Source organism: Cygnus olor, chromosome Z, assembly GCF_009769625.2.
Source record: "Cygnus olor isolate bCygOlo1 chromosome Z, bCygOlo1.pri.v2, whole genome shotgun sequence".
NCBI lineage: Eukaryota > Metazoa > Chordata > Aves > Anseriformes > Anatidae > Cygnus > Cygnus olor.
The window spans coordinates 9,309,776-9,323,514 of record NC_049198.1 but is presented as its reverse complement, the minus strand read 5'-3'; the positions used below and the strand labels follow the sequence as shown (position 1 = coordinate 9,323,514).

At 39.9% G+C, this 13,739-nt stretch overlaps 1 protein-coding gene across 4 annotated transcripts in view; it reads right to left on the bottom strand.

The window, feature by feature from the left end:
• Positions 1-13,739, bottom strand: part of DNAI1 (dynein axonemal intermediate chain 1) — a 143,652-nt gene that overhangs the window by 93,526 nt on the left and 36,387 nt on the right. For all 4 annotated transcript variants that reach the window (XM_040542104.1, XM_040542106.1, XM_040542105.1 and 1 more), the window contains one exon: positions 12,655-12,698. In XM_040542104.1, coding sequence (XP_040398038.1) covers positions 12,655-12,698 — 44 coding nt within the window. The remainder of the gene's footprint in view (positions 1-12,654; positions 12,699-13,739) is intronic.

The following is a 13,739-nucleotide window of genomic DNA, read 5'->3' as shown; positions in this document are numbered from 1 at the left end:
CTGGCCTTACATAGCTCCTATGCCTCCTTGGCTTTTGTCATCCCTGATATACTTATGGAATGCTATGGAGGCTAAACAGATCAGTTAATTTAATCTTCTCTTGTATGGAGGCTCTGGAATTCTTCAGAAGAAAGTGCCATATAAATCTGGTTTACTGTCAGGTGAAAGGATTTTACAAATACCCATCCTTTGTGAATCTACACATTTGTCCATCTCCACTGTGAAGTCCTAATGCATAGACTTAATTCAAGATTAATGCATAGAATTAATTCAAGATTGGATCTTTATATTTTTGCTACCATTCTCTCTCTGACAGAACAGGAAGCACTCAGCTTAAGAAATCTGCTTTATGGCCCATGGAAAGGTGTTGGCAATGAAAAATAAAGCTAGAAGAAGTAAACCAATTCCTTCAAGCTACAACTTAATACGGAAAAATAGTTAAGTTTCTGTCGTAAGTAAAATTGTTTTGACGAAGTTATATTGGCTTGTGTTTTATCCAGATTATACTTTGTTAATTATCTACCTAAATGTTGGTTTATTGGAGGAACAGAATATGTGTCAGGATGTTCCCTAAGGGATGCGGAGTCATTACCCAAGCACCATAACGCAGCCACCAGTGCAGGGGCCTCAGCAGCCCTTGAGCAATGATGCTGCTGAGGGTGGTCAGGGCCACTAAAGCCTGTTATTGCCCAGGGACTTGACAATATCTTTGTTACTTAGAATAGAGTGTGAGTAATAAACTTGACTCCAGGACTCTTGTTATGGAAAATTCAAGCTATGTTAATAATATAACCTTAGTATTTAGCAAGGAGGGGAAATACGAAAGTAAACAAATACTGTTTGGCTTATAGAGCACAGGAATAAGAACACCTATATTCCAGAAACAGAATCTTTAAAGTACATGGAGCATAAAATGACACTTTTAAGAGAGTGCAGAGCTGTTTTGCCTCTCCGCAACATCTGTACATTGTCTCCTGCCAAGTCAAGGGGTCTCTCAGTATCAAAGGGAGGAAAGTCCTTTAGCCAATCTTCATTATGATACTGTCACCTTACCATCAATAGCAAAGAGAGTTAACCCATCTCTGCTTGGTTTCTCTTGTGCAAATGCTAAAAAGGAATTCCCACAGTAACTTACATGTAGCTGTTTTCAGGGATAAAGCTAAGATAGGGAAAGAGTCAGCCTGGCATTATCAAACAGGTAAGACTCTATGGCATAAAAATGTTTAATCTCCTGTGGACTAAAATGCATTAATCAAACCAAATGGGCTAGACAGGGAGGCAAGTGGATAGAAGTTAATGGCCTGCAATGCACCGGAGACACAACAGGATGGCTGAGCAGTTCCTTTGATCCCCAGGCTCTAAAAAAACCTCTTAAAACATCGTTTTCCCCAAACACATGAACAGAGCTCTTTATTATTTCGTGCTTAACAAAATGCTACAGTAAAACACTACATTATGAGTTGACTTAAAATTAAATGAATCAAAAGGTTAAGGCTAGAAAAAAAATAAGCAAAGCTCACAGTATTTAAATTACAAACCAGTAATTAAGTCACCAACTGAAATTAATATTTCATATGATCCACTTAATGTATTACATTTATTAGGTTATATTTACTAACAGAGTTGACAGTATAATAGGTACTGTCAATTTTATACTCCTAGAGAATGTATGTGTGGTAAGAAATATTTGGTATTTGGAAAACAGATTCAAAAGTGTTGTAATTTTCAGTGTAATTATGTCTAATTGCCCACAGTTAGTTATCTCAATACAACGGATGCATGATGGCTTAAGTTTCTAACATTGGTTCCACTAGGGAGGTTTTTCAAAGACCTCCAGACCATGGAGGAGGATACAGATTTTTTTCCTGTGAACTGTAAAGTCTCTAACATGAGACGGTGCAGACAGCAGCCTCTAAAAAGGCTAGAAGACCAAATAAATCAGAATCCTGGAAAACAAAAGACATGAAGAACTTATGATTTTCTACAGTAAGCCTTGTTTTAAAGAAAATAAATAAATAAATAAATAAAAACATTGGTGCCACAGAGCAAAACTTACAGACAAGTATCACACGTTTAAATTATCCACATTTTAAAATTTCCATAGATTGTGAATTTACCATGTGACAAAACTAATTGTTCTCAATTACCCATCTGCTATTAAAATAACGTACTTTGGCCTGAATTCACACAGCTCCAATTTTTCTTTGATCTTGTAACACCATTTGTCTGGGAGATTAAAGATCCCTTTGTTACATGATCTGTCTGCCCAATATAAAGACTTAACACACCATGATACAACTACCTAATAAGCTTTCCTTTGACAAGCTGAACAAACTGATCTCCTTGACTCTGTTTCCCAGGTCAGTCCTCCTGTTTGTCATCCTCCCTGGTATGTCAAAACCAGAAGTGAGCATGCCTTTCCACAGGGATCACTCCAGCACTAAATACCAAAGCCTCTCAGTTCCTTTGCCTTTAAGCCTCTCAGCTCCTTTGCAAAATTTGCCCTTCTGCAGAGCCCAGGATCTCAGAGGCCATTCTTAGCTCAGTTCAGCCCTCAGGTTTCATCACTGCAGTTCTTAAGCCTTTTTTTTTAAAAAAAAAAAAAATCACTGCTCCTGAAGATCACTGCCCCCATATGGATATATGGCTGGAATTTCTCCACACATACGCTTGGACAGGGTGATTTCCTGTACTCACCTACCAAGGGATTTAAATCACTCTGCGTATTTGATCTGATTGTTCCATTCTTACCACGTCCCAGATAATTGCCTCATCAAAACATCTTATCAGCAGTGATTTTCTGTTTACTTCTTCCTCGTGGATGAAAACGTAGATTAGCATAAGACCTAGTTATTAATAACTTTTGATATGTTTGCCTCAGAGGCATCTAAAAGCCATGTTTTGTTTCTTGTTTATTCTTTCTCAACAGCCTCTTTTAATTAGTACAATCTAGTCATGGAAAAACTTACAGCTATTAAAAAGTCACATAGCACACCCAGCACTCATAAATTAATACAGAGGAGACCCATGTCCTCCAGGGTCTCCATTTTTGGTTATGGATGTACTGAGTGTCCCTAAAAATGTTCTTCTGCAATTCAAAAACAAGACTCACATACTTTCTTTTAATTTTCTTTCTTTGCTTATTTAGTCGTATTTGTTTTCTGCATTGTAATATTCCCTTCCAGTAGCAATTTCACATATTACTTAGTGGGTCTTCTGCCTGCCCGCTATAACAAATACAATCAATTAAAATAATTAGCAACTAAGCAACCACTATGTTCTAATTTTGTTATTGTCTCATTTTTCTTTCTCAACAGAAGTTTTAATATATCACTAGTAAACCAACTACCACTAATAACTGGCAACATCAGCATGGTGAAAGTCTTTCAACTTTCAACTTTCAAACTTTCTTTCAACTTTCAAAATATCAAGTACAAATATCCAGAATGTCAATAAACAACACCTTCACAGCTCAGCCACCTTGTTGGCACAACACAGCTATCAAAACTGTTACCAAAAAGTCAGAGTGATCTTCCTGGATCTTTGAACTCTGAAGTCATATTTAATTTTAGCAACTTTAGATCAGTGCTGAGCACAAGCCTCTGAGTGACATGGAGACATTTTCCCAAAGCTGGGATCTGTTATGTCATTTTAGCGCGTTACACAAATATAGGCCAAATAGCAAATTGTATCCAGACTTCAATATCAATCTCCCTTTGAGGTATGTGCATGCAACTGTGGGCCACATGAATCTCTATCAGCCTTCAGTGCTAATGTATTCAGGGTGGTATTAGAAAACTCCTGTAGCTTTACTGGGGTTTTCGCAAGGCCAAAGCTGCCTGCTGGTCCCAGTCCAGCACAGAGGTCATTATGCGGTGGGGGAGCCAGCCCCACTGCAGTCCCCACACGTGAATCGTGTGCACACAGCCTTAGGCAAGACAAGGAATTTCATTTAACCAGTCCAAAATGTTTTTTCTCTCTCTGACAAGGTCTTTAATCTCAGTATTCTCAATACAAAAATAAAGTTATGTAGCTTAGAGAAAGATTAGCAGGAAAACTCCGCTCCCAGCATTCTTCTGTGTCTGTTCTGGGAACATGGTTTAAATATATATACATCCCCAAAGTCACCTGGAAGAGACTTTTCGTGACCTGGTTCAGAGATCTGAATTTCTTAGGCAGCATTCAATCCTCTTAGTGCTTTTACTTAAAGCTCGTTGGTTGGTCATTCATCAGAAACTACCAAATGTAATATAGCAGCTTGTTATGTAAATCCAGCCCAGACTACCTTCCACATGCTGCATCACAATCTTTAAATTTGACACAGCAGAGAGGAAAATTATCCACAAACACCTGGTACAATTCCTAACACTGACTCTCCTTAACCACAAGGCCTGCACTGCCAAATTGGAGTTTTCAGACTTGCAGGGTTCTCTTTCTCAAACACACACTTCTGTACTTGTCACAATGATTGCTCTCAATCACGCCAGCAATTACACTGCATTCATTAAGTAGGACTAAGTTTAGTCCTCAAACCCATGTTTTAAATAAAAGTACTATCTTTCACAGAGTCAGACTAATAACTTTTTGAAATATGTCTCAGTTCCGTTTTTATGACTTTCTAATACTAATAATTCTGGGAATTTCAGAGAGCTGGTCTTCCTAAGTTGTGGATACTTTCATAATCTGACTGAGATCTTGTAGAAAACTTCAAGGTTTTATCTACATTTCAAGATCAGATTAAGCATTATAGAAAGTAGTTAAAAAAAATTAAGCATCACAGGTCTTATCTATATGCAGTGAGATTCTTTCAGTGCAAGTCCCAGTCCTCCTGCCTGAATTATCTCCTCTATTACTTAGGTCTCCAGATCTATGGAGAGGGTAAATGTCTTGTCAAAGCTGCCATCCCTTCTGTCAGGATGACTGATGAAGTAACTGTGCTGACAAGAATATATCTGTGTATTCCCTCAGCATTCAGTTAAGTACATCATAACATTTCATTTTAAAACGTGTCTATGATATGGAATTAGCAGAGCACATACCAGATGGATTAAAAACTGGTTCACTGTCAAGGCCTAAAGTAGAGCTGTAGACAGAAATAAATAGGGATGCTTTCTAGTGCCGATTTACAGGCATCATTTCTTGGTCCTGCACTGCTGATGTTTTTATTTTAATCTACATTCTGACATAAACCATTTGCTGAGAGAGTCTGAAGATGACACAACAGCGGGTGACACAGAAATGATGAAAAAGGCAGCTACTCTTACAGCATGCTTAGTTACAGTATCTTATTAGTTAAATGGGCACCACTGCATGTGCCATTTCCATACACCCATAGCACATTTGGGAATACAAGTTACACCAAGGATGGGAAGCTACAATTTGGAAAGCAAAATCTCAAAGACCCATGCCAGTTGTTTTGGATAACCATTACCACGAGCTGTGACTACACAGCGGCTAGGTCTAAAACTGGGAGGACTACCCAAGGAGGCAAAGTTCTGTCTCTGTATGAAGCACGCATAAGAGAGAAACTAGGTCAGTATGTCTGGTTATGGTGCTTGCCCTCAAGAAGAATGAGGATGTTTTCTTGAAAGGCTAGAGAAAGTCCACTAATATAACACAGCTTATAGAAAACAAACCTTGAGTAGAGCATAATGAGTTCAGTCTAAAAAAAGAGAAAAATGAGAGAATGTTTCATCAATGCATACGGGCATTTACCCATGGAGAAGGGAGTTGCTGGAAAGGCTTTTTGAGCTTGCAGACAAGACAATAATGAGTTTCAATGGTTAAAAAATTAAATTAGATAAATTTAACCTTGAAATGAGACACCATTTACCAGGAGGCAGACCAAATCAAAGATGGAACAGTATGAGGGGGATGGGGGATGTAAAGATCTCACCAGTTTGAGATGGAAATTGAGCATCATTCTAAAACATACGCTTTGACCCAGCTTTTAAGATAAATCTTCCAGCCAGCATGTGAATGTAGGATGGGATCCAGCCCCATAGCCCATTACTTTCTTTCTTGACTCCAAGAAAAATGTCACACTCACCCTGCTCAAACAGCTGTAGGCTTGCCTTAGGAGAATTATGATCAGAGCTTAGGCTTCGATTCTTTGATTGCTCTTTTGCCAGGATCAGGAAAGAATGTTTACCTGATATCTACCCTGGCTCCTGGACTTGTATTTTCTGAAAGTTAATCTTAGTCAACAGACGGTCCATAACTGAAAAGAAGGTGCAAGGCAGGGCAGGGCACAACTCTGAAATGGTACCATGAGTCCTTCCTGATGCCTGGTGTAAGCATTTTGCTGGTATGTTCGGGATCCTACACTCTGTCAGAGAATATCTGCCCTACCTCCTCCAAGGCTGGAAGGTTTCAACGTGTAAGGTTTTCAACAGCATCTTGAGGTAAGAATCACAGTGTGAAACCACAAGGGTATAGGGTGCCTAACGAATTCCCTTCCCTTGGAAGAACCTGGAAGCAGGCTACCTTGGCTTCCACTGCTCATGATTTGTGCCTCTCAAATTAATATTTGGAAGACGCTAGAAAACAAAGTATTTGGCCTAGCAGAAGCCTTTGGGACTTGGAACAGGCTCTGCATGAACCTAATTGTTGTGTAACATGAAGCTGATTTTAATTTTCATGAAATCTTTGGAGTGAACAGTGCATTGGGAATCCTCCACTAATTACTGTTTCCACAGTTTGCTTTCTAGAGGGGATCCAGGCTTCTTGCACAAAAAGAGAGAAAGAGAACGGCATACTTCCAAAGACACTCTCTTAGACCCTGCAGGATGACTTTTACCCGCCAGAAGCGAGCAAGTTTTGTTACCAGTCATTTTCTCTATTCTAAGCTCCTATTTTAAAGTCTTGATTCTGCAAATCAGCAGTTATGGTGTGTAGTCATGGATTTTCCATTCAGTTGTCTGTGTAAGATCAGACCCTTGCAGAGAAGCTGTCTGAAAGGCAAGAGAAGCAGGTTCCTTGACCATGTCAATCTTACTTTACATTCATCCTGCTAACTTGTATTCACTACCTTCCCTGGAGAGAAAGTTTCTCAGTGTTACTGTGGAGCTAACTCCTTGAGGAGCTTCACTTCATCCTTAAGTGATAAGTGCTCATGGAGCACTGAGGAAGAATAGGTTCAATTGACTTGGAAGAGTGGAAGATCCGCTGCGAGATGAAGCCTCCAGCTGTGTAAGCAATGCCTACAAAGCATAGGAGTGAAGCTGCAGTACCTTGCTGTTAAAGCCACCTGGATCATTTTCTCCTCTCCCTGTTCTCTCTGAAGCACTCTGAGCATGTCCCGTTGGGGAATATCCTTATTGCAATGCCCATCCATCAGTGCCAGTCAGTAGCAGGCGGTAAAGGAAAGACTATCCATGTTCTGGGTGCAAGCCTGTACTCCTCACTCATCCTTGTGACTGAAAAGTTACATCTGTGGAGTGCAAAGAAATAGCAGGAGAAAGTACATTGGCCAGGCAGATACTGCTTTTCTTTACTCACCTCATGTACTGACAGACGAAGCTGCACATAAAAAGCCATCTCTGAATGCTGTCAGAGGCACTCTTGCTTGTGAAACATGAATTGAGGTGACTACTAAGGCCTGGGCTTGTAGTGCTCCCATGAGCAAGGCAAAACACAAGCCCTACACCCATCACAGTCCTCTGAACCCTGTACTGCAGGCTGTCAATTTAGCCAGAAATCCAGTGATCTCATTTATGCAAAAAACAAAACCAGAAAGACAGCTCCTCCTGATGGGAATAAAAATTAATTCTAGCCAGGCAGCAAAGAACCTGAATTGCAAATTATGATGACAATATTTCCTTGTTCAGAGGGGACTGTCTCATGCCAAAGATATGCCATTAGCATCAGAAACCCCATCCAAGTAAATCACTCTTGAAACCTTCAGAAATAAGATACAAAAGCAAGCAAGAGGCTAGGGCCCTCTTTGTAAAGAATCCATCATGATGGAGTGAAATGGACCCACAGAAAACAAGGGACCTTTTGTTTCCAAAAGTATGCTTTGGGCAGCAGGACAAACGTGTAGCTAGCATCCTGGCAGTGCTGCAAAATGCATGTTGCACAAAAGACTGGTGATGTAATTATGGTCACCACGGATTCAAAGATCTGGGTTCTGCTTCTGGCTCTACCCCAGCCCCTGTGTGACTACGGAGCTATTTGCTCTAGGCAGGATTCATCTCTCCTCACTTTAGCCATCTAAGAGACAGGCATCTAGTCTAAGTGCTCTGCCTAGGCTCATTCTACAGTCTGTGGGAGAGATGACCACTTCTAGAGAGCTACTTAGCTTCTTTCTTGGACACCACCCTTAGGGCAGGACAGATGGCCTCTGGATGTGCTGATCTCTCACCACTGACTAAAGAGGAAGCTCCTAGCTCTCAGCTGGCTGAGATAAACTCTGCCCTCTGTGTCTGCTATAAAAATGAGATAAGAAATCTTCTGGACCTCTGACCCATCTAGATTGCAAGCCACTTAAGGTCCACCTTCCTCTACATCTGCACGTTGCATTTGGCACAATGTACACTGGCAGCATCCAGTATCCTTAGCGTCCTATATGCACTGACATCTAACACAAACAGCAAACACTTTTGCACAGCCCACAAAGTACAGATGTCAGCGTCTTGCCTAGCGTAGGAAGTTAGAACAATTGTCAGAACAGGCTGAGTCGGGAGGTTACCATCGCTGAGCTTGTATCTCCTCTTCTGCGTCTGGGTGGCAGGGCAGTGGGAAGGCCCTGCCTAACTCCTGCACTCTGAGCACAACAAGATTTTGTTCTGCTGTACAAGATGAGAAATATCCTGAGCATTTCTTGACATGCCTTCTTTTACAAAGACTGATCCTAATCTGCTCTTTAGAATACCTGCTGCCTGCCGTACTAAAGAAATTGCCAGGCCAATTTATGTTTCTCAGCAAACTAACAGGAACTTTTCTTGGGCCCAGATGGAATTAACTTCAAGAGAAAAGTGTCATTTTAAGAGAAAAATGAAATGCTGCAATACTGCACACAGAATGCAATCCTTACTAGCATAAATGAAGACAACCCAGCTGGTTTTATTGTTAGATCACAGAGAAATACGTAAGAACTGCTATTTGGGACCACACCAAAGGCTCCTGTAGCCAAGTGTCTTCTCTCCAAGAGTACAAAGTAGCAACTGCTTAAAGAGCACAAGAATCACAGAGAATATGTCTGTCCACTTGTACATCCTCAGAGTTTCCAGAAACTTGCAGTTATGAACTTACTGAATCAGAGAACTTGTCCTTGGTAATCGCCAGCAGCAAACTGCCCTTCTGTAAATTGATCTTTAGATTCCATGTATATCCTTGTCCTCCAGAGCACAGAGGACAAGAAGAAAAGGTCCACAATTTCATTACGTATCATATTATTCTATTTTAAATTTGCATCAGTCCTGCAGCTCAATAATTTCATAAGGTCTTTCTCATCCTTGTGTTATAGGCAATAATGAACATTTGACACCTTTTCACTGTCTTCTTGCCATTCAGGATTCTATAAAGCCATATCAAATCCCCTCTCCCTTATCTATTATAAGAGTCCTAGTCTGTTTATGCTCTCTGATAGTAAAGTCATCATATATATCTCTGATCATTCTTGTTGCCTTTTTCTGGACCTTTTTCCATATTCCCACAGCCTAACGCATTCTTCTTCAGAGTTCAAAACCAGAACGGCACACAGTAATCAAGATGTCAATATATCACAGATCTTGTCTTGTTCTCTTTATTTTTCTATTGTTGTTTCTACTGTTCCTTTATATGTAGCTATTTTGTTTCTACTGTATCCAGAAGTTTTGTTTTATTTCTCTTTCATAATTCCCATCAGTTTTTGATCTGCCTTTTTGACTCCTGCTGAGCACTACCGAATGTTTGAAAAGAAACACCTACAATGACCTCAAGACTACTTTCCTGAATAACAGCAATTTCCTTTGAGCCCAGTGCTGAGCTTTTTATTCCACATGCATTACATTTCTCAACACTCAGTTTCACTAGTCATTTTATCACAGTTGAGATCCTTCAGCATCCACTCAAAAAAGGTGTATCCTTAAAATAAACACCAAACAACTTGCCTTATTAGTTCCGAATATTCACAACAAACTATAACTTTTCCAGCCTGAAGAATGGTAGCAAAAAATGTCCACCTGTAATATGCAAGCAGACACAGAGCAACCGAAATGGCTGGTGGGCAAAGATGTTCCTATTGACAAGGTCCTCTCTCTGGCTCCCCTACTCTCTGTCCTCCATAAAGAACTCCAGGCGTTGTAGTGCTTAGGGTAAAAATTTCAGTTACTAATCCTGCTATATGCAATTCTCAAATGCTGGTTACCTGTAGCCCCATGACTGATTTCAAACCAGACAAAGGATTATTAGTGTTCTACAGCAGAGTCAGGTTTTACTTAAAAAAATAAATACTAACACTCAGAGAAGAAGGACAGTTCTCCTGCTAGAAATGATGGGGACACTGACCTGGTCAAAACACCTGGTCCCTCTCACAAATTATGAGTACCATTCTGTAGCCTACCCTTTTCTTGAAGCAAGGAGAAGGCTCTGCTTCCTTTGCAATACTGTTCTTTTCTCAGCCCCTCTCTGCTTCATTTCAGAATAAATGGTAAGCCAGGTGGGGACATCTTCCCCAGGAGCAGATGCCCTGGAGGGCAGGTAGGGTACTGCTGTGGCTTTCATTAGCTCTGAGAAAAAAAAAAACACAACAGTGGAGACTTGAAATAGTTTGGGATTTTGGTAGTTCTTCTGTATTCATTTTAACTAACATCACCCCATCTTAAGCAAAGTTAGTTAGTCACCATTCACTACATGAAAATGTCAGCAATGTGACTGAACATGAACTACATAGTGGGAAAGACCAGAGTCCTAGCAAGTCCCAGAGGCACTTCTAAATGACCTCAGAAGTTTACAGAGTACCCTGCTGAAAAGATAAAATTGAGGAGCCAACACTACCTGCTTCAGAAAGACCTGTGTGAGAAAGATCTCATGAAAACTTGTCTCACAACTGCTCTCCTTCCTTTAGGATTTTGAGACAAGGAACAAGGTAAAGGATGTTGATTTTGCAGGTTTTAGCTAATACAGCTGTATGTTGTATATTAACCACAAGGACAGGACTGAGACAGAGAGTATGTTGTATATCGACCATAAGGACAGGACGACCCTAAAGATAAGGGAGGAAAAGACAGCATACACACAGATAATAGAACCAGCAAAAACAGGCTTGGACTGCTGAAGTCTGTCAAAAAAAAAAAGACGGGTCAGAAGTTTAGCAGTGAAGAAGACTTCTGGCCTTCACCAAAAGACCACCAGAGTACACCCCAATGACCACCTAAGGACTCCAGTACACATGCGAATAGGGGCAGGAACCTATGTTAATAATTCTTCAGAGACCTAATGAATATGCAAGAGACTTACAGGAAATGAAATGAACGTGCATATATCCCATTAATAGAAGCACACTGCCAGTAACCCTGTGTGTATGTGTTAGGCACGATCCCCCGCACACCCAGCACCATAATAAAGAATACTTGCTTAATAACTTTGGTTATTAAGTTTTCACCACGTCTGCGAAGCAATGGTGCTGGGGGGATCTACTAGAATGCTGTCCCTTCCCTAAGAAGCTATTCATTATAGCCAGCACTTTGGGTAGAGCTAGAAAAGAGAAGCGAGTGGAAGAATGGAAGAGAGAAAGTTTATTCACAGTGACTTAACTATTCTGTCTAGGCAGGAGTAAAGGGGAGATGTGAAGAAAAGAATTCAGAATACAGCAGTCAATTTGTCTGTAGCAATAAGAGACACTGAACAGGAGGAAAAGCAAGGTTGTTGATATGATTCCCATGTTGTAAAATGAAAAACAAAACAAACAAACAAAAACAACAACAAATCAAACAGAAAACAACCCAAAGATAAACTGAGCAGGTAGATGTAAGGCAAACAGCAAAACAGCACAAAAATGGTGAGAAAATATCAACTTGTTAGAATTCTTTTCTATTTCCTGAATGTGAGAGCAATAATATTGGATAGAAATTACAATTACAGATTAACACAGGAAAATCTGAACCAGAGATGTCCATAGCTGCTCATAATTATCACATATCTAATCCCAGACACTACAGCATGGGAGGTGCCTTTTCACAACATACAGGCCTGATGTGCCCTAATGGAGAGCTTGTCTTCCGAGACATCCCTAGAAGATGTCCCCCTACAAGAGAACAATGAGTTTACATTTAGAGAAGTATTTCACCATTAGCTTCTGAAAAAACGTCTGGTCTTTCAGCAATCAGAAGAGTGGCAACAGGGAAATGCCAATCACAGACCATCAGGTTAAAAAAAAAAGAATTAAGTGGTGCTTCTAGAGGTAAGTCCTTGACCAAAGGGAGAGTCAGCACTTTCATAAACCAGAAGCCCTGGCTAACATTGCCTACACCTATTTATTTGTGGAAGGACGTTCATGTCAAAGAACGTAAAGGTGTAATTCCTATCTTGAGATAAATCTTAATTTACAGCTATGAAATCAGGTGAGTCTTTTCTATGAGAAGCAATCTGTGCAGTATAATATGATTTAATCTCAATGCACCAGTTTAATATTTTAAATCCCTCAATGATACTTCTGCATTTATTACTTACAAGAGCCGTATCCCACTGCAAATAGGTCCTTGTACTTTGGATTCCTGTAATGAGAAAATTCATATAAGTTTTCATTTATTATTAACCATATTCTTCCACAGAAATGCACAGTGTTTCACACATTAACATCGAAGCCCATTCCCACAGGGTTACATACAGTCTAAAGGCTTGACCCTTTGAATATATGCACTAGTAAAGTTCACATATGAGTAATTCTTCCGGACTCAATATGCATACAAGAAACAGAACATCTGAAGACCACAGCAGTAGATGAAAAGGATAAAAATGGCAAAGACTGAGATACAACGTCAATCTCCATCACTTCTTTGCCTGTGCACTTCATGATCATGTAATCTTCACTTCTAAAAATGCTGTCTTTGAGGAAAGGAAAAAGGCAGTAATGTGGTGGTATCCATCTTTCAGAAGCAAGAATAAAGGAGTTTCTAACCCACAAAAGAACAATACCCAATAAACTTAGTTTCCCTACCTATCACTAAATAATGATGGATGCTTCAAGAAACAGCTATCATTTAAAAAATTCACGATCATTACCACAGACCAGGAAGGGAAACTCTCTTCTGACTGAAAAGATGAGCAGCATATTTTCTGAAGCATACTGACTGAGTAATTAGCTATTATGCCTTCTTAAATCCCTTTATTTGAAAAACATCTACCTTTACAACTTCTGCTGTTTGTGGACAGTTAGGGTAGGGTTTACATGGGACAAAGTTCAATACTGTTGCTGGCCCGAAGATCACACAGCACAACCAATGACAAAAATTTCTGTGAAACAAATGGAACTGAAATGAATGGAAATGAAACTTACCTGATGATTCTTTTCTCTGACTATTCTGAACTGAAAAAATAAAAACTTTTCTCATTCTTCATTTGGGCTAATACCTAGGCATCCTAATGCTCCTGTCTTGCTCTATCCACTAAATGCATTGTCACTGCTAACAATATGAGAACAAAAATTAAATTAGAAAAGCTTATTACATAAAGCAATTTGGGGTCATTCTTCCAATTCCAGGGCCATCTTTCTGTTATAATTTCCTTGAGGCAAGAATAACTGCAACACAAGCTAC